Source organism: Pleuronectes platessa, chromosome 18 (genome assembly GCF_947347685.1).
Source record: "Pleuronectes platessa chromosome 18, fPlePla1.1, whole genome shotgun sequence".
NCBI classification, from domain to species: domain Eukaryota; kingdom Metazoa; phylum Chordata; class Actinopteri; order Pleuronectiformes; family Pleuronectidae; genus Pleuronectes; species Pleuronectes platessa.
In genome coordinates this window covers 13,714,767-13,736,510 of record NC_070643.1, presented here as the reverse complement: position 1 = coordinate 13,736,510, position 21,744 = coordinate 13,714,767, and the positions used below count along the sequence as shown (strand labels likewise).

General features: G+C 42.6%; 1 protein-coding gene across 2 annotated transcripts; it reads left to right on the top strand.

The window, feature by feature from the left end:
• Positions 1-3,080: 3,080 nt before the first annotated feature.
• On the top strand, positions 3,081-20,955 carry triqk (triple QxxK/R motif containing). Of its 2 annotated transcripts, none has more exons than XM_053447338.1 (4): positions 3,081-3,236; positions 6,115-6,191; positions 13,305-13,390; positions 19,181-20,955. In XM_053447338.1, the coding sequence occupies exons 2-4, from the start codon at positions 6,131-6,133 to the stop codon at positions 19,286-19,288; spliced, it is 255 nt and encodes an 84-aa protein (XP_053303313.1). In that variant the 5' UTR covers positions 3,081-3,236; positions 6,115-6,130; the 3' UTR covers positions 19,289-20,955. The 2 variants fall into 2 exon arrangements, with proteins under 2 accessions (XP_053303313.1, XP_053303314.1); XM_053447339.1 differs by having other exon boundaries at positions 5,975-6,191.
• Positions 20,956-21,744: the final 789 nt, after the last annotated feature.

Genomic DNA, 21,744 nt, shown 5'->3' with positions numbered 1-21,744 from the left:
GCCCCGAGATTATGTTGAGACGTCTCCATCGCTGCTCGTAGGAGGAGGCGACGGCGGCGGCAGAGCTGCCATTTAGCCTGCCAGCGGCCCCAGGCCATCCTTCTTCTCCAGCATTCTTTTTAATGTCTGGCAATTAAAGGCCGTCTAACCGCCTCGGAGAAAGAAAAAGATGAAGTGAGAGAGAGAAAAGGAAGAGTGAATGAGGGTGAAAGAGAAATGCAAGGACAGACACTCACAGATCAAAAACTAAATGATGATGTTGGAAAAATGAAAATGGCTTGACTCAGTGTTACACTGTCTCTGAGGTCTGGTCGTTATATACAGCTGAAAATCTAGTTTTATTTCACAAGGGGTACTCTATCTCTTTATCTACTTTTAAGTGTTATATATACATTTCAATGATGTTTCCAGTTCATTCTTTACAACCGCTCATCGGGCAAATCCATCCTGCAAGGTTTTCATTCACATCAGCCGTTGACGTCAGTTTGACAGGCACAGCACGTTGGTTTGTTTCTCTCAACAGGAGAAATTAATCACACGCATTTAGTGGAACAAGAGAACATTTCAGCTCTGCATTAACTACACTCATGCTGCTTTTGAAGGCCATATCAAAACAACATTTTCAGACTTCTCAATGAGGCTGTTTGTTAACTGTTCCAACTTAACTGTCGTGCAGGCTTTCAGGCGATCTAAAGCCCAGTTCATGCTTCTATGTCAAAGCCAGGCTGTATGTACACATGTAGCCTATGCACGGGGCCGAACAATCAGAATTGTGTGTAGGTGAATGTGAGTCACACAGCAATTACACCGCCTAACTGCTAGTGGCCGTAGAGTTTCTCTGCTGGTGTCGAGTGTCTTCAGGTTTCTGGATATGCTTATTTACAACTTCTGTGTGCTTCAGAACAATGGTGAGGGTTATTCAGCGGATAAAGATGTCCTATGTGGTTGGATCTCTCGTCTGCGACCTTTGGGATAAGTTAAGCAGCCTCATTCTAATTTTTCCCTGGCTGTGGTTTTCAAAACATCCATACACCACTCTGTCCGCACATGCACACCCTACATTCCTGATGTCCAAATCCCATTACTTTGATAATCCTCTGTCATCATATATTCAAGTTATTTCCTGTAAATTAAAACATTTTTGTCAAGCCTTTACAAAATAGTGTGTCTCCGATCTTTGTCATTGCTCTCAGGAGGTGGTGGTGGGGTTCTCCAACCTGTTGTCTTGCTCTCCCTGCTCGCACCATCTTGTACTTAATTTTGATCCTGTTCTGAGAACGGTGGCAGTATGTAAAACTTAAAGTACTGACTTTAAGTGTACTTATGTGTAATTTCAGTGTCACGCACATGAAAGCCTTTTTACGAGAATATGCGGAACAATTTCCTGCTTCCTGGGCAATATTTCTTCCAGTAAAAATATAATCATTGACGTGTCATTCAAATACTTGTTCCTCCATCAAAGGGCCGTGTTAAAGTGCTCACTGTCAGCGGCAGCTCCATGTAAAGTAAAGCATAATGCAGGCACATTATAAGCAGATTACATCTATTAGTTACTGCTGTGCTGCATGCAAATGGCATGCCCATGGGAGAGCAGAAAATCATTTTAAACTTCAATAAGTTACAAGCGGTGGCAAGTCTCCCCGTAATCTGCACAGAGCCCCAGGCAGCAATGAGGCTGGATGCAATTAGAGGGAAGTAAAATTCGACACCGTAAACAAAGAGAAAATGTAGAAAAGACTGAAAGAGAAATGAACATCGCGGTGTGAGATTACCTCGTCTTTGATGAGGTCGGCTGTTGCCTCTGTTAATTGTCACACCATAATGCTACTGTTTACAGCGAGGAGAACTACACCATTTGTTGCACTCTGACAAGGAAAGAATGACTTTAGGGCCAACATGTCATTTTTAATGATAGTACGTTTCAATCGTAAAGCGATGCAGAGATCCTTGCATGTAACGTTCAGATGTGCAAATGGTCTTTGTGGTTGTGTAGAATCACATAATGGTGGAAGAAGTATGTAAATCATTTACTTAATCAAAAGAGTAGAGTAACAATAAAAGCCCTACATTGAATAAAGTAGGGCTTGATGAATTAAAAAGAAAAAAATCCCCCAGGCTACGTGTCATTGTAGAAGGGGGATTTCAGAAGAACAGCCTGTCACCTGTGTTCAAATGAGGAATGTGGAGCATCTTGTTTATTTATATTGTATTACAGCTTTTACAAATAACAAACACTTAATGTATTCGCTCATCAGCTCAAGTATCAGGACTTTGAAAAGATTGTGCAGGAAACATTCTGAAGAAAGAACCACAGAGACTTGGAGAGAAAAAGAATTGTTGCTGCTTATTTCCAAATTTTATTTGAATATTTTCTTCTCGAAGTTTTTAGATTTTTTCTCAAGTAAGAACATCACGACTTTTTTCTCGTAAAACTATAACTTTATTCTTGAACTAATCAAAATTGCATCATCCAGCGGGGTGATGTAAAAACATGGAAACAATTCTTTAATGTTGTGTTTGCTTTAGATTAAGTTATTTTAGATTATTTTTCAGGTCTTCGAAAATGTCATATTTTACAAACTAAATACTGATGTATAAAACTCCAGATGTCAGATTATAGGGCAGTAAAGATTTAAATCATTTCCTCTGTAATTATTGTGAAATTGTAGATTATTATAAAAGGTACTTAAGTATATGCTGCTTGAGGAAACGTTCTTCTGACCATTGATCTTTTGTGCTTCATTTAGACAGAAGAGCTCCATTATGTTCTTTATGGCTCTTGTCACTAATTGTCATAATTTTCCTGAAAACTGCCTTTAATCATAACTTCACAACTACTGATTTAACCACTATTTTCTATAAAAGTTGTCATTAATATATCATACATATTATATATTATGAGGTAATATTTTATTCTGTGAAACCATTGAGACCCACGAGGTTTGTTTATTGATAAAAGTGCGAGTCCTGTTTGTCCACGCCTCCAGTCTCCTCCCCTCCTCCTGCTATTGGTCCACTCCACACATACTCGCGTCTGATTGGCTGGAAACATCTGTCTGTCGTCTGTGTTGACGTGGAAACCCGGAAGTGTCAGAGGGAAGAAGCGGTGTGTTGGCATCCTGGAGACATTTCGATCAAAGTGCAATAAAAAGCCGTCCCTCGTGTCCTCCCGCCGCGGACACACGTGTCGTTATGCTGGGACACTTCCACTGAGCCACCGGAGCAACGTCAGCAGTGTAAGTATCTTCGTGAATAGGACTTGAGAGCCTCCTCTGCATTACACAGGGAGGATTTAGATTGAATTGAACAATAGTCTTAATTTTTCACCTCTGCAAATCACGTTTGTGATGCTTGTTGATGTTCAGCTCTTCAGAGAGATAAGATAAAGTGCTTGTGAGTGTGTGGTGGATCTAAAGAGACACAATAGTTTCTCAATGCTGCACAATGCTAACAGATCAGGAGCTCTTCCTCCAACTAGGAATCACAACCCCCAGCTTTGTGGTCACATTTGCATGCAAAACCTTTCTGTTCCCATTTGGTCATGTTCACTGAGCTAAACCTGCTGCAGCCGAACACATCTCACTTACAATAAATCCCACCTCAATAAAAGACGGGTTAGACAAGTGTTGAATATGTATATGAAGTGTTACAACAAGTATTTGAAATGCTTTGTTGTGGCTCGGCAAACTAAAAGGAACACGTCAATATCATTTCCAAGTTTATTTATGTCCTTCCAGCCACATCTGTAGAACAAACACTGGAAAGAAACTGTGGTTCTCAGGACACGTGTCCACATACTAACAGTTAAAGGACAATACACTCATTAAAAAACAGATTTAGAATAATTCACATTCATCACCACAGTGTGAGGGCTCAGAAAATTCTCCCACATCTCTAGAGCCTGAACGTGACGTCTCTTTGTTCACTTTGTTTCTGAGCATGGTTCATTCCCCAAAGATGCTCAGTTCTTAACTGATGTAAAATAGATAAAAGCAGAAAATCTTCACATTGGAGAAGCTGGAGTCAGAGATGATCACTCCCCATATTCCAGCTTCTAAAACAAAGCCCAATTAAATGCTTCTTTCAAACAGTTTTATTTTTATTAACAGAATATGATAACTCCTATGACAGAATGATTTATCTGCAGGACTCTTGCATCAGACTACTTTTTAACGAGGTGGATCTGATGAAGTGGGAACAGAGTTTATTTCACCCTGTTTTAGAGCCAGATAGATATAGATGTTTATATTCTAATAACCATACTGATATATATATATATATATATATATATATATAGTCCTTAGATGTTGCTATCAAACTCTATAGCAAAAACTATATATAACCGTAAACTGTATTATAAAGAAATCAAAATAAAGAAATTCAACAAAATACAAATAATATAAGTAAGACTTTAAATATAAATGTACATATTTTCTGCATTTTTGTATTCTATAATACAACGTTTTAATTTCTTTTTTTATATATATACACTTGAAGCCAGATGAATGGAGGAGACATTCTTTTCTGGCTATTTAACACATTTGACTCAGTGGGTAAACTTACCCTGAGATTAACTTGCATGGTGCAGCGGCAGGTTATACTGTGCAGGGGAAGGAACGTATGTCTTTTAATCAGGGGAACATTGATCATGAAAAGCAATTATTAAAGTCAATGTCATACTTGCCGGGGCTATTTTAGATCCCCAGTAAAGTGAGATTATTATTAACATGGTTAATGACCAGAAAGTATCATTACTCTTGTCAGCTATACACGTGAGATGACGCAATGGTTTGGCAAATACACTTGCCAGTAGGCTTAGATTATTATTTTTTTAATAGTCAGCACACTTCCTTGCTATTTATACTCCACAGCTGCAAATTAAAAATGCACTCTAACGCATATGTAGAGGTGTCAGAGAGGAACGACTACATGTGACGACGGAGGCTTGAGACGAACAAGTCCTCACTTTAGATACGATGTTGTGATGCTGGAAACTCTGAGACAACAAACATTACATTCGGACAATTTCCTCTTTTCCTTTTGCCGTCATCTCACTTCCCTTGATTTGCTGACTCTGGTTTCCAGCTGCTGCAGAGAACAATAGCTGAGCAAAAAAAAAAAAAAATCCTCTATCTCTCCCGGCACCAACTGTAGTTTGAAAAACAGTGTTTTGGGGGTTTGAGGTAAGATTCAGGTGTCCCGAGAGAAGCGCAGACAGACAGCCACGCTCCTTGAACATGCTAATTTAGTCTCCATCCTCTATTCCCCTGCTGCACCTCCAGACTCTCCAGCACTCCTGTTCTTCTTGGATGCACATACATACTTTTTCCCTTTTCGTATTCACCTCTCATCCCCCCCCCCCGTGCATACCTGCTTACACGTTTCATTCATATAAATGTAGCTTTTCCCGATAATCATTAAATTTAGCATTATTTGTGTAAGCGTCGGCTCGACTGATTTGAGATTTCTGTGTCATTGGAATACACTGGCCCGCCCCACTGACTCATATTTTATTCTTCCACAATCCATTTTAAACAAACACCAGCACTACTGATGCAGTGTGCTGTGAGTCAGCTTGTCTGAAGGCTCCGGGAGAGACGAGAGTGTTGGATGGATGTGAGAAAAACACGCCCCGGCATTTATTCTGTTACACAAGCATAGTTACACACTCGCTTAGTTATGTGCGCGGCCTAAAGATACAATTTCTATTATTCCAAACTCTTTCTCCTCATGTCTTCCCCCGTGTGCCATCAGGGCATTCAAAGACGGAGCTCATGGTGTGAAGGGAAATGGTGTTAGACTAAATGAGATGGATAGGAAGTACACATACTGTGAGTGCAACACACAGCGAAGGTGGTGAGAATGAATTTAATTACGTCGAGCAGATGCATGTGAAAGATAAACCATCTGTCTGATCGAAACTGACTCCTCTTCGCTATATATGATCGCGTATTAACTTAAATCCTTCCCGCAGATTTCATGAGTTATCTCCGGCTGGAGTAACGGGAACGGAGCGGCGCAGTTGCGTTAACTAAGTGATCAGGTGTAGCACCGAGGCCCAGCTGTGAAATCCTCGCACTTCTGAAGGTTGTTTTTCTTCTCACGTCTCCTCAGGCGGAGGAGGGAAACGATGGGGAGGAAAGACGCCAGTGCGACCGGAGTGCCAGTGGAGCAGTACAGGAAGCAGATCGGTGAGTGTCCCGTCATCCTGGTGTTGATCAATCAAATTGTTAATCAATACTAAGTTAGCCAACTCTAAAGAAAACATGTAACAGTGATGGGATTATAAGTAGATAATAACAGATTTAATGAAATGGTGTGATTGCTTAGTCTTTTCTTTCTCTGGGCATATTCTATACCATATGAATGAAGGTTTAAACAAAAAGTTGATTGATCATCAATGTATTGAAACAATAAGGTTTGTAAATCAGCTCAGGATGCTTTTTGAGGGTTGACATTTGTCTTTGACTGGTTGTGTCTCTGCATTTCAACCAAAACCATCCCCCCCCCCCCCCGGCTTCATGTGGGCAACCTTACCACAACACAGGGCCTCTACTCATCGCTCTGTCATAGATACGATCGAATGTCACTCTTAATAAATCATACACGGTCCCGTGTTGCACTAAGCAGGCATGCATGTGGTTCATAACCTGCATGTTTCAATCTGCCCATCAGATCCCATCTTTTTGAAGACATCAACATGTATCAGTACGTGAGAATAAGCATTGGTTTCTTTGCACAGGCCTGGGAAGTTTTTACATTTGGAATTGGAATTGAATAGAAAATCAAATCAGACTCGCTGGATTATATACATGCTGTGGAAGTAATTACACTTGGAGACATATGCACAGCATCTGAGGTCATTTAATTTATGGACAGTGAATTCCACGTGTAAAAAAAACTGCCCCCTTTGATATTATTTCAGAAACTATTTTGTCAAATCATAGTACCACCCTAATCCTGCTCTACTGTTTCCCCCATCTCTCCCTTTAAATCACAAAGGCCTAACTAAGGCAATATGGGAGGTATCAATCAAAGAGTTGGGCCCCTTCAGCACGCCAGCTGTGGTTGCTTGTAGAGCACAGCTCATATCATGTTTTTCTTTTGTTGTTTTTGTTTTCCTCTTATGGAGCGAAAACCAAAAGGTCGCCAGTGGCAAAGCTTGGTAATTGTAAACAGCTATGACGCAAATGCAATGTTCTCCTCGTAGGATTCACTTCACATCCCAGGAGTGGTACATCGTGCACGAGGACTCTGACTGTGTGTTCTTATTAGATACAACAGGAAGGAGGTATTGGCACAAAATCTGAGTCATACTAAAACTCTGGCACTGGACTGTAGAAGGGGACTCATAAGTGAGAATGGGTTCCTCCATAGACTTGGCAATAATAACAATCACAAGTCTAACGGGACACCTTGGATGTGGATGACTAAGTGTGTCCATGGTGACTCCGGAGGTCTGTGGAGCAGGTGCACCAGGGACAGTCCTCGTGCATTTAACATTCCCCTGTAGACTTCCACATCAGAGATATAAAGCACTTTGCATTATGATGCTGTCAAAGTAACTTAATAGGGACTTTATAAATAAGCAGACCAGTTTGTTTTAGAATTCATGCTTTAGCTTAGGCCGACTGTTTGAGAGAACAACAACAGGTCATCCTCACCAGTCAGCAAAAAGACATGGCCTCCGTCCTGAGGACTACCCTGGACCCTCAGAGATGCTTGTGGAGAGGAGGAGAGAGGATTTTATAGGAAGTGAGGCAAGCAGTTGATTTGCTCTACAGTTTCACAACCCTGCTGAAACTGGTGTCAGTCATGACATTGTTATGGTCCACTTCCTCCAGTCGACGGCTGTTTGTCGGCCCCTGGTGATTCACATCCTCTGACTTTCCCAAGTTTTACATTTCCCCAGCGCTACCTCAGTGTTAATAAGGCTCAGGAGACGTCTCCTTACTGTGTCGGTCCACGGAATAGCAGTAGTTTTCTCTCTCAGGCATATCTGTATTTTGAATGTCATGTGTAATCTTCCAGCCTTTAAGAGCAAGGGTCTGAAACACCACTGTGATGGTTGCAAACGTTTTTTATATTGGGACAAGAAAATAGGATTATTTGGCCTTCGGATAACTATTCCTATCCTGGTCCTAGAAAAAAAGATGGACGACGCGTCTCCACTTCCTCCTGCTATCCAGAATTTAACCACAAACATCCAGAGTAATAACAATGTTTCACCTTGTTTTTATTTAATTATAACTTATAATTGAACAAACATTAGTGGGATCTTTGTAAAATGACAGCGACCATCCTTTTATTTGACGGGGCTTTTTAGTTTCGTCCATGTCCAAACAAATGACAAACATGAAATAACAAGCTGTTGTCCAACTGTTTTCCCATTTTCTTCCTTCCATTACAGTCTCTTTCTTTCTCAGCACATCTCATCAATAACAAAAAATATGCAGCGAAGGTGTTGAGAACAATTTGCTCCTCTCTCTCTCCCTACACTTTCCTCCAAACCCTCAATTTGTACAACTTTTTCCTCCTTTCTCAAAAGAATGGCCATCAGGCAATTTCACCAAACCACTGTTTAACAGCGGAGGTGGAAAATCATTGAGAGGTGGGAAACGACAGCGAGGAGAGAAATGAAATCTTCAGCTCGAGCATGGGGCTGGGTCTTCTGAGAGCTGGAACGGGCCACTCATGGTAATTTAAAATCGCAATAGGGTGGCTTATTCACCGCACATCAGCAGTAGTCCAGGCTGGATGTCGAGCTGTGCCATCATCTCTGCTGGAGTGCTTTCGACATGTCAGGTGCCATCAAGCAGCCGCTGTTGACAGGCTCTTTAAATACCATTATTAGGCCTGTTGTAATTGACCGCGCCAAGCTGCCCTCAGGAGAAACGAGCTTGAGTGTTTTTACATGGAGGTGCAAGTGGTCACTGCTCAAGTTAAGATTGCTTCTGGTGCCGATAAAGAAACCAACAATTTCAAGTGCCAAATAGCTAATTATTAGCTTTTAGAAAGTGAAGTGAAATGTGATGAATTTTGAAATATTTCACTTCCATCTGTAGTTAGTAGAGATGAGCCGGATACTCGGCTGAAACGAGTATCCGGTACGGATAAAGCACTTTTGCCGAGCACGAGTATTATACGAGTAATACGAGTCAATATCTGTGCTCGAACTGAATGAAAATCCTCACACAGCGTCACAGCGCTCCTCCCCTTCACACACCGCTCTGCTCACTCACTCAAAGAACAGCTCTCTGTCTCTCAGTCACTCAGGTTCGCGGGTCTTTTCCGTTAACGTTTAGGGTTTCTTCAGCTTGAAGTTTGTTTTTATTTCAGTTTGTACTTACTTATTAACCAGTAGAGTTCTGTTAAACGTGGGTTCGTTCAGACGTGGTGCTGGTAGAAAGCGACTCGCGTTGCGTCTCTGCCTGTCGGAGATTTTTTTTTTTTTTTTTTTTAAACAGTTTTTTTTTTTTTTACTTTAACGGTTTAAACTTTTTTTAAACCGTCAGTTGGCTCTAACCAGTTTTATTTTACTTCACGCACTGAGTGTCTGACAAGTTCTAGGTAGTAGTGGTATAAAAAATATTACAAATTAAGCTACACACACACACACACACACTCCCCCTCTCTCTCTCTGTCTCTCTCTTACTCACTTACACACACACACACACACACACATACACACACACACACACCTGGTGTGGAAATAAATTAAAAAAAAATTCAAAGTTAAAAAAGAAAGTTATGTTGAGTATGAAAACACTTGTTATTACATTTCACTTCATAATTGCAACAGCATGTGTTGTATTCATTGTTACAAAACTTGTTCTGTAAATAGTTCGTTTGCTATTGTGATCAAAATCATTGATCTGAAGCTCAATGGTGATGCTGTCCTGTAATAGTTTTCTAATCAGCAATAAATATAACAATTTCTGATCAACCCATATCAATTGCATGCTTAAAATAACATACTGGTTAAAGCCCCGCCCATTTCAAGACAACCCGGCCCACTTCCGGGTTAAATCACACCCACTTCCGGGTTAGGCCCCGCCCACTCCGAGTACGGATACGGATACAGATAATTGATATGGTTAACAGATACAGATACAGATACAGATAATGCTGTACTCGCTCATCCCTAGTAGTTAGGCTATAGTATGTCGTCAAAGTATAGTTTTCATTCTCTTATTTCAAAACTCATTATCTTAATTTGGTAATTTATATATGCTTAATGCTATCAGATTGCAACTAATCCCTCTTAATCTAGGCTTGTGGCACCAGCTTTGATTTGACCTCTCCTCTCCTCCTCTGACTTGATGCATACATCTCTCCCATGTGTCTGGCATCAACCCCGCAGTTCCACGACCAGGCATTCTCTCAGACGCCAGGGATCTGTGCCATGTGGTCACCCCTACGATTTGGCCGCCGTGCCAGATAGACACACAAGCAAAGCACGGCCGAACTGTCAGCGCCCGAATGGTCCCAGGGCTCTCGGAAAGAGAGAGAGAGATGGTGGGCTGTCTGTCCAAATCACACCATCACCCTCCATGTAATGCATATGCATGACGACTCGTCCCCAGACACAAACACGTGTCCTGAATTCCTCTGGCGTGTTGTGTGTTCCTCTTCACGACCCTTTTGGGCTTGTTTCCTGTAGTTTTGCCTTCACATCAATTGTGACTAGCTTTTTAAACATTACAGCACTCTAGCAAACAAATGGCTTTAGAGATAAGTTGTCTTATTCACTAAACACTGGTGATTATTAAGATGTGGTCACCTTTCCCAAAGAAGGTTTATTATCTCCTGATATGGGTTGGATCAGTTTAGGTTCCAGAGAATGTAAACTTTACATTATAGCCATGTACAGCACTGTATGTGGCCCGCACATTTACTACCTGTGTTTCTTTTCATTCAGACCAACTGCAATTCTCTGAGGTGTTGAACGCTCTTCTGGTGTCATTTTTAATGGCTGGATGGCGTGACACACAAATAACATACCTTTCCGCCCTCCTTCAATCACACGTGGCTAATATTAGCCCAGACCCCCTACCTGCCACTTTATTCTACGTAGAACAAAAGCTCAAGATGAGAACTGATCCCTCCTCAGTCTTAATTGACGCAATGAGGAAAAAACACGAAACGCATTTAAGGGAATCTACAGTTCGTGTCGTGGGAGGCGAGGGCCGCTCTCACTTCTCTCTTGTCCTCTTGACACGACAGCGGCGATAGCTCCGGTGAAAGGCGCTCTCAGGGAAGCCTCTCAGCAGGCTCTCTCGGCCACCTTGCAAGGGCTAATGTTCCTCTGAGACACGGCATTGTTGTCCCTGTACCGGGAGGACAGTGATGCCTTTTCAGCGTGGCAGACACAAGCAGCGAGGGATGGGAGGACAGCGTGTGGCCCGGCGCGCTCAGATAATTGGTGACAGAAAGTGTCGACAGCACCGGTGCAGCAGGGGGAACAGCGATGACAAATAGGAGAGCTCATAATCCCAATGCAATATCATCAGGGCTGTCAGTGTGTGTGTGTGTGTGTGTGTGTGTGCAGGCTGCAGACCCACGGTAAAAAATAACCACAAGAGAGTTATACAACAACATAACAATACCTTACACAGTCAAATGTAATTCTCCTGCATTTTCCCTCCATATTCACAATTAATACTCCATGAACTGGGTTTTTTATACCAGGAATGGAGAGAAAGTATGTTTCTTGAAGCGTTTTATTACCATTATCATAATTGCACATATGGAGGGTCTCCATGTCCACATATAGGATGCAACCGTCAGTTAATTACCCCTTTGCACGTCTTTTAGCCCCCTGTGCCTGTGGATTGACCGAGCACTTTAATAGTAGTTGAGTAGGAGTAACACAGGATTTACAATGTGTCTTTATTGCAGCCATTGGAGGCTATTTCATTTCAACAATTCTTGAAATGCTACATGCAAGAAAAGGTAATATTTGTATATATTGTATTGTATATTCAGTTTCATACATTTCTCTGTTAATTTTGACACCACAATGTATCTGGCCCTTGATTGTCTCCTTTTGAATGTTGGTCTCACGATGTTTTGATGTAGCTTCAACCTCACGTGATCACAACCAGCCACTTTGCAGTCGGAAAGTCCTTCCACACATTTCTGTGAATGGAGAGCAACCCGAGGTGCCCTCCAATCAAATTTCCACCTCTCCACTTTCTGACAAGTGGAGGAGACATCCAGTGGCCCTCCTAATGAATTCCCACCAGCTCACTGTCTGCTCCTGGCAACATGTTCCCCATTTCTATTAGCCCTCCTCTGAGTCAGAGGGAGGTGGAGGAGGAGCCCGTGACCAGGAGGGATGGAGGGAGAGATAGCAATTGAGTGCAAGATCTCCGAAAAAAATAGAAGCAGGGGGAGTGAGATGGTTGTAGAAGAGAAAGAGTGTGTGTGTGTGTGTGTGGTATGCAGGTCTGTCTTTGTGTCTGGAAACACAACATTCATACAAATCATCTCTCACATTCACTGTTTTCTCTCCGCCAGATGGATTTGGACGTTTTTACCTCCTTTCGCTCCCCTTGTTCTCTCTGTCAATGCATATGAGGCTTAATTAGGTGGAGGGCAAAGTGGCATCAGAGACTGAGAAAACCTTGAAGCTGATCCAGGGGCTTGGTCTCTGTCTGTCACACGCATACTTGTGTGTTTGTCCTCAGTCTTTATGAGGATTATTCACGGATTCACTGCACATCTCTGTCAGAGTTTCATACCTAACCTCAGCCCTCGCCCTAATCGTAATCAAATCCTGTTAATCGCTAACAGACGTTCTAAGAATATCATCTTTTGGGACTATTGTATACATCTATAATATCCGATTATATTGATATAATATCAACTCACCATCTGAGTTGAAATGGTTTCTCTCAAAAGTAGAAATATAAGAAGACACACACACACACACGCCAAGCTGTTGCCTATCCACCCCATTGTTAGCAAAGTTCCCTTTCCTGCAGTGTGTTGGGTCTAATTAGACCAAGTCAGCCAGCTCTGCCTTGTGTGAAGTAGACACACACACACACACACACACATACACACACACATACCAGATAGATAGATAGATAGATAGATTATTTAATGATCCAGAGAACATTTTAGGTGGTTAGTTTGCCCAAAATACAAATGAGAGTTGAGTCTAGGGGGAAGTCCACTAATCACGGGTGAGAAAAAAATGTCTCTTTGTTTTTGATACGAATGCAGAAAGTTTACAGTAATAATAATAATATTTTTGCAGTCATTTGATTTCTGTCTTCCTATTTCTTCTCTCTCAGGTAAGCAGGACTACAAAAAGACGAAATCGGTCTTAAAGGCCACACGGCTGAAAGCTGACGCGAAGAAGAATAACTCTGGATTCAGGGTGAGACTCAACTTGGACTTCACTTTCTGTTTCACATTACTGACGTCTGTTATCTGCATGTCCTCTTCTCTCTCTGCCTGCCTGTCCGTCCTGGTCCATCAGCTCGTCTGTCTCCCTGCCAACCATCTTCTATCCATTTCTCTGTCTGCCTGTTTGAGAGCGCGTCTCACTAGATCACATTCACATCCTCGACTCTCTCACAACTTATTTCTAAAGACCTAATGGGAATGTGGCAATATACATCCAGCTGGACTGATATGACGGGGGCCCCTGCCTGTCTGCTGAAGATCTGTGCAAAGTGTTGAAAACTTGAGGAAAAGTGGGATCTCCCTGGAATAAAGTTTACACTCCTCTAACATATCTGTAAGTAAGCCGACATAACTCACAGCTTTTTAACACGCAGGAAATTCCTGGAAGGATCAAGTTTTAAAAGAGCATCGGGGAGGGAAAGTGGGAGAAGTAGGGGAATACAAAAAGCAGAGCGGAATAACCGACAAAGAGAAAATAAGAAGGTGATAAGATAGAATTGAGTAATGTGAAAGTAAAGGGAGGTGAGGGTGTTGCCAGGGCAGAGGAATGGGTCTCTCTCCGTTGCTTTGTCACAGCGCAGCGATTAGGAGCGGTTGTGCAGGCGAAGATGGATGACACCACGTTTATCACTCTGCCTGCGTGTGCTTTCCCTCGTTCATTTGGCTCAGCAATAAACAATTTTTGCATTCCAAGGTTGTTGTTTTCTTTTTTCTTTTTTTTGCACAGAGCAAGCTCCTGCAAATAAATTTTTCAGTCTGTGTTTTTTTGGAATTTTCTCTGAAATAGAATGAAATCAACTCCTCAGTGATTTTTATAGTTGTTTTCGAGTGAGAGTTGGGAGTAAATAATTCACGTGTGTCCGCTGTTATTTTTGATAGTTTCTCTTCCTATGCAACATTCAAAAACCGGCCCCCGTTTCCTTTTCCCCTCTAAGTGTTGGATGGTATGTCGTACACAGAGATGAGCAAATCAGAGTGGGGATTAAACACTGGGTGAAATGGTCAGGTTTTAAAATATGCATCTCTTAGACACGCAAGGCCTCATTAGGCACGTCTTTAATCCAATTAGATTAGTCCATATCTTGAAATATTGATATTGCTCATGAATAATTCAGGATTTTTTTCATGCCCAAGACGAGAGGGGTTTTCAGAGGTTGGATTAAAAATACCTCCGGGACGAGGATATTAAACCGACACAGACCTCTTGGCCCCCGAGTTCGATTGAAATTCAGCCCAGATGTAATGGATAGTTGGTCACGCTTGCTCTGCCGTCAAGTCTTCTTTGGTGTTTTATAAAGTTGTGATTTTTACACAGCTCTGATGTCTCACTCACACTCACTCACACACCCTCCTTCTAATTCGGTCAACCTTTGGTTTTTGGCAACATGTTTTATATAGACATGTTGCTTTATGCGTAAATCTCCTCTCCTCCTCTTTTCTCTTCCTCTTCTCTGGTTCTCTTCTCTCCTTATCCTCCTCCTCCTTCTTGTTCTCCTTCCCTGGGTAAGATTTTTGGCGACAATGGTTTATACAGACATGTTGCTTTCTTCTGTCTTCCCCTCTCCTCTCCTCTCCTCTTCTCTTCTCTCCTCAACCTTCTTCTTCCTCTCTCCTCTCCTCTTCTCTTCTCATCATTCTCCCTGCTCTCCGTCTTCTTCCCTGGTTAAGATGCTGGTCTCAGATGCAGCTGGCATCTCAGAAGGGCCAACAGACATGGCGGGCACGGAGAATGCGGCAGCTGCCAGGGCAGGCTGTCTCAGGGCTGTCCCAGTGGCGGGGCAGTCTGGAATAAAGTTGGCAGAGAATAAGATGGGAGGACTGGGAAAAGAGCGAGCATGGAAGGGAGAACTTCTGTTCCCCGCAACAGTGATCTTGTCAGGGTTGCACAAAAAAAAAACCCACTGACCTGAGAAGTTGAGGAAAGCAGCCACCTGTTGCACGAGAGCATGTTTTCATACACAAATGGAGTCGGGTGTTTTTCTGCCCTGGTGTCCGTTACCTGGATGCCAAGCGGCGGCTCTTTCTGAATGGTGGTGGATGGCTGGAGGTCACGACCAGCGGAGATGAAGGACCTGGCGGGGGGGGGTCTTGATCCAGTCTCTCTTCAGGTTGCTCAGGGAAGAGGAAGCACCTTGGAAGTCGCTCCAGCTCACGAGCATGCAGCACAGGAAGCGAGCCTGCTGTCTTGTCTAATTGGCACACTAGCCTTCTGTTCAGTTCTGCACTGTTCTCTCTCAGTCTTGTTTAGCCGCTGAGCCGAGTTCGGGAAAAAAAACTGGTCATGGAATTAGCCGAGGATGGAGGCTACCAGCTGTTATTTGTGTATATATATGGTAAATAATACCATATAGAACCGAATTATAAACATGTTTACTTGTTTTATGAATCACGCAATTTCTCAGTCAGTTTTGTGGTGGCAATATGCATAACCCATTTGTTCTGGCACGAAGCTGCTGGTTTTATTTTAAAAGGACGGAATGGGGTGAAAACATAATCTCCACGGTGAAAGTAATAAACTAAAAGAAGTTAAACGTTTCAGTATAAACTGTGACGGGTGCTGTGTTGAAGACCTGGACCCAAACTGCAACATGTGCGTCTGAAGCCGACTCCTGGATCCATTATCTGCGTCGGCCATCAGGTTTACGAGGCCCATTCACACATTTTAGTTGGTGAGCAGCGTTGCCAGTTAGCACATGGGAATCTGTCGTTTTTATTGCCTTATATGCTTTTTGATTTACAATGAGCTTTATGAAAAGAGTTGAGATAGATACGGCTTCTCCTGTTCCCAGTGGTTTTCTTTTACAAGTGTCTGTAAAGCATTCGGAAGTACACGACTGTATTATACTAAAATTGTATTTGTTTCACTGAAGATAATCAGATGTAAACTCAAAGTACATTTGACTTCTAGGTACATTTGGTAACAGCAGCTATGATGACTGAGATTTGTATTGACATGATTAGTGCATTAATCATTCAGGTGACAGAACATTATGAAAAAAGTGTTTTCTTTCTCTGGGATAAAACAGGTTATTTGGAGATGTACTTTTGAGCTCTGTATAGTTGTGGCTTTCCCAGCAGGAATCTGAATGGAGTTTGCATTTGCTCCCTGTGTCCGCGTGGCTTTTCTCCGGGTTGCTCCGACCTCCTCCTACACTCCACAGACATGCAGAGCCGGGTTCAGGTCAAGACTCTAAATTATCTGTAGGTGTGATGTGAGCTTTTGACTGTTGTTGCCGCCTCTCGCCCAATGTCAGCTGGGATTTGCTCCAGCTCCCCCCTGCGACCCTCAAAGGATGAGCAGTATAGATACAGTAAATGAGAGATATGATTTGTTCCTTGTTATTTGAACAGATGAGACATTCTTACCGTCCTCAATTCAAATGCAGCAGCAGTTGTTTGTAGCTTTGCGTCTGTGGACCACCTACATACAGCTGCAAATACACAGAGCTCAGTGTGTCGGCACATACAGACTGACCTACACATGCACTTACAGCACACAGTCCAGCCCAGGAGCAGAATGAAAAGGCGAGTCGAGGGGATGTGGAGCTGTGGCTTGTCACCAGGATGACAGAGACCCAGCTCCCAGCATGCCGCGTGTGCTGCAGCTGCCGGTGCTGAGAAAGCGGCATGCTGAAGATGATGATGTGCCTGGGCCCCATCCAGGGATCTCCATCACAATGTGGGCAGAGAGCCTGTGTTTGTCTCGAGTGTGTCTGTGTGTGTGTGTGTGTGTGTGTGTGTGGGCGCACATAAATGTGTTTTTCGAGACGAGGCAAGAGTCAACACAGTGGGCCACTCTCCTCGAAAACAATGATCTCAATCAAGTGCAGGTGCTTTCCACCACTCGAGTGTTTTCACCAAAACTCCTCCAGCTTGTTTTCACAGACAAGTCAGTGGAACCAGCTGTTCTCTCTCTCTCCCTCCCTCTCTCTCTCTCCCTCTCTCTTTCTCTATCTCTGAAACCCGAAGCCAAAAAAAAAGACTGGATTGTAATCATGTGCATCCGTGTGTTTCAGCGGAACGCTCACCTACGTCAGAGGCACAGCATTCCTTCTCGCGATCTGCTCGACAGAATTACAAATGCTCCCCTTTGTCACGTTGTTTCTCAAAGCTGCGAGGGAGCACAATAAAAGCAGAGAGAAAAAACAATCAAGGCGCCATGATTTGATAACAATTCTGTTTTTCTCTGAGGCCCCGGCAAAATAGAAAAGTAAATCAAGCGGTCGTGGGCCTGGCGGTTAATATATGAAACTAAAGTGCATGAAATTTAAAAGTTTTCCAATTAAGCGGGGGACTTAAAGCTGTTTGGAGGCTGTCGGGATGGAGATAAATGTGGGCCGAGGCTAATGAAGACCAATGCTGCTGATGACTAGGCACTACAACATGTACACAGATAGCTGAGGACGCCGTGACGCCTTTTAATTGTCGTCCCCACCACCACCAGCACCACCACCACCAGCACCGCTACCCCCTTTCGTCAGAGTGGAATAATTATTAGGCCCCCACCACCCCTCATTTGTGCCAGGCCTTATCTCCGACGTGTTTTCTCCCTCTCTTGTTTTTCATTCTGTCTTCTCTCTCGCCACTGGCAGGGATTTTCAGTCGTCTGTGTTTGCTCGAACCAAACTGAGGTTTCCTGAAATGTTCATTCTTTTTTTTTTATTTGTCGTGGTTCTTTCTTTCTGGTCTCGTTTTCTTCTCTCCTGCTTGCCATTTCCTCCAGTTGTGACCCTGCATCACCTCCATCCATTACACATGAAGACACAGCTTAATGGGACATTACCGGCTGATTCTCTTTCAATTGCTCAGGTAGTTTCCCCCTCAAGTGTCTTTAAGACGCCATTAATAGAAGATTGAAATTATAGATACCCTATTCAAATGAATGGGAAAGGGGTCTCTGACATTAAGGCCCCTCTGTATCTGCAGAAATTAAACCTGCACGTTATGAAGAGTGGGTTTAGGACCAAAATCCTGTGTTTTGAATTCACTTGTCATGTCACGTGTATTGCCGTGGCCCAGTTTTCATGTCAAAACTTCCATTTCAATGTTCAATTCCATTTTTTTTTTTTGTTTTTAATAACCTCCAATCAGACGGTACTCTCCGCCCTCCTAAAGCCCTCCAAGCTCTCCAGTGTTGATTAGAAAGTTTGCTGCTAATGAGTTCTCTTGATAAAAGAGTAACTGGCATTGTTCAATGCTCTGAGTGGCCCTAATGAAACTCCAGCTGATGAAGATTGTAATCGTGCGAGCGCCACATAATGAACGAGCGCTCCAAATTCCCAATTTTCAAGTTGAACGCCACTCCTCTGGAAAGCCTCAATTTGTTTGACGATTAACCAATAGAAAATCTACACACACAAAAGGAGAGAGAGAGAGAAAATAGGCCGTTTTGTGGAGGAAAGTTTAATTTGTCTCTAGAAATGTCAGGAGACTGATTGCAGATAGAACCGATTATTATAGAGCAGTCACTCAAAGGTCTTTCTCTTGGATGTTTTGCTCCGTAGTGTGTGGATGTATTTGCATTCTGAGAAAACCTGAATCTGATTTATTATTCATTCTCTTTCACAAATATGCAAAGTTCTGTCGCACATTACTGAAATTAAACTATACAAAAGCCAAAAAGAGTCAATCCAGGTCTTTTATTTGAAAAAAACAACTGTCCTAAAGATGGTGGGAATACTCGCCTGTTCTCCTCCAGGAGGGAAATGGAGGAGGTGTACGTGTTTTCATTTTAAGAACCTTGTGTTTCTCCTCTCCCCAGGACGCGTTCCTCGTCATCGCGGCGATCGCGTTGTTTGTTCTCTGCGTCTACGCCTTCTTCTACCTCAACCTGAGCACCGAGCTCAACCTGGACGGGGACGAGGATTAACAGGAGGTGGACCGCACGCTGGGAACTTTCTGGTTCCATGTTTACAGCCACAGAAGCGTGTCCAGGCTGATCAGTTTGTGAGGAGGACACACTTTGACAATGAACTGCCTCTTCAGGAGGGAATCCATTAGACAATGTGAGTTTGAGGCCATTTTTTAGATTTGACACATGTTTTCTATTGTCCCTTAATTTTCAGCATGGGAGCATACAAGGAAACTGCAGAAATTATTGTCCTGACATTCATTATTTTTTGGTTTTAAATCCATAAAATAGAAACCGATCCTCCTCTCACGCACGTCTTCCGAGCCCGAGCTCTGTTAATCGTATTCCGCCGAGTCACGTCCCACTGTTTTCTCCACTAATAGAAAAATGTAAATCTCCTCAACCCCTCGTCACGTCGGGACAAACACTTGCCTCACATTCCAGTGCACAACCCCCCCCCCCCCCCCCACGGACAGCCGCAGATCACAGAGTGTGAGATTAGAATCCACAAAGCCCTCGTCCTGATTGGACATGTGTGCGGAATACAGAGATGCGCATTTTACCTGCAGCACATACCTGCAGCACTTATAGGCAGACGTCCTCGGGATTAGCATTACAAACATGAGGGCTGCTCTTTCATTGGAATGGAAATTTACAGACGTGACTGACGCGTGTTTCTCATAAGGGACAGCTTGATGACTTCCCCCCCCCCTTTACAGTGTGATACATCTCTATAGAACGAGATATCACGGTTTGTCAATGTTAATTTTTTTTCCACTTCTCACTATGTTAGCGTCTTTCTTTTGAGTCCACAAGCCATTTTGAAATTATACAATATTTGCATTTAATTATCTCTTTCTGCTGCAAACTTCCAGCACATTCCAGCCCCGACTCGCAATATCCGTGCTGTTTTATAAAAGCCAATCGATGCATTATTCTGGAAACGTTTTTTTTTTAATGCATAAAAGGCCGTTACTAAAAAACACAAGAGGCCTTGTGACTCCTCTCATTCCGAAAACATGTTTTTCTTCTTTTTTCGTTTTTTTTTTTCCCTTAGAGCCTTTTCTTAGAAAACAAGTCTTAACGTCTGTGTCTCGATTGTGTTCCGGGGCTCGAAACATGAGACCGATTTCCTGCTTTCAGTTTCTGCATTTTCTCCCATGACCTCCTGACCTCTAGTAAAAGACTACACGTCAAAGAAACCATTATGATAAGCATGCACCCGCACCCTTGCCCAGTGGCTTTTATCAGGCCTCGGTACATCCTCAACCACCCCCCCCCCCCCCACCCCTCGCATGTGTAACAATAGACTGCCCGGGTCCTAATAGACCTTCATACATGACACCTGTTATCTCAAAGGTCAGCGTTACCGAATACAAGAGCTCTGACATCAGCGCGGTGAAAAGGAATCGCAGCACCACCAGCCATTTTTGGGCAAGATGAGATGCAAGCTATTCTTCACAGTGGTTTAATGGTTTAGTGCTGTTTTTTAATTGGTTTGAATGGTATATACACACGCTACAGTTTGCTTTGGTTCAGTTACTGGACACTGTGTGATGTCTTTTCAACTACATTTCTGTATTTCTTCTGTTTAAATTGATTTTAAATCAAAAGGATGGATCTCTTTGTATGGAAACATGCATAATGTAATAAAACTATAAAAAATAAACTCCTTTCAGCTTTGATTAATTTATTTGAATGAATGTTTTGGGATGTTGGTTGTCAAACTACCTGTGTGTGTGTTATCTTCTGGCTGTGTTAAAAGAATAGTATCATGTCAGGTTCCTTTAGCTCAGAGCTTCACTTTGCAGATCATGACCCTCAAATTAACCCGGCCAAAGATTTGCAAACCCCATTGTCCCAAAAGATATGGATATCAGTGAGTTCACGAGAGATCTTCACCTACGTGCACATGTTGCAATGTTTCCTGCTTTTGTTATCACATGGAGACAAAGATAGTCAATATTTTAAAATCTTTTCTAAGAATGATGGTGAAAATACGCTTATTTTGAATTGATTTAAAAATGTTATTTGATTTCTGGGACCCATCTTGCGACCCTCCTTTGGGAACCGCTGCTCTAACTGATGACTGATGCAGACAGATTTTCAAATCCTTGTACAAATCCAAAGCCATCCGTGTGTCAAAGGAATTACTGTGATTGCAAATATTAAATTATATGTAAGAAGAGATTGTATTTGAACAGAATTCCAGCTGATCAGGTCGGGCATAGTTAAGACAACGCCTCGACATTAACTCTAACTACCGGTGATGCTTTATTCTCCTTCATTCCTAAAGGTTTATATTTAGCTGTTAAACGCAGGTGTAGTCGTTACGTCGAGTCTTAAAAGTTAATGAATAAAAAATCCAAGCGTCGATTTACTTTTATGGGCTAAAAAGCTCGCCATTATTTCCTCTTACGTGGCTTTATTTCCAGGCTATAAACAACCGTGTTCTATCAGTGATGGGTTATTAA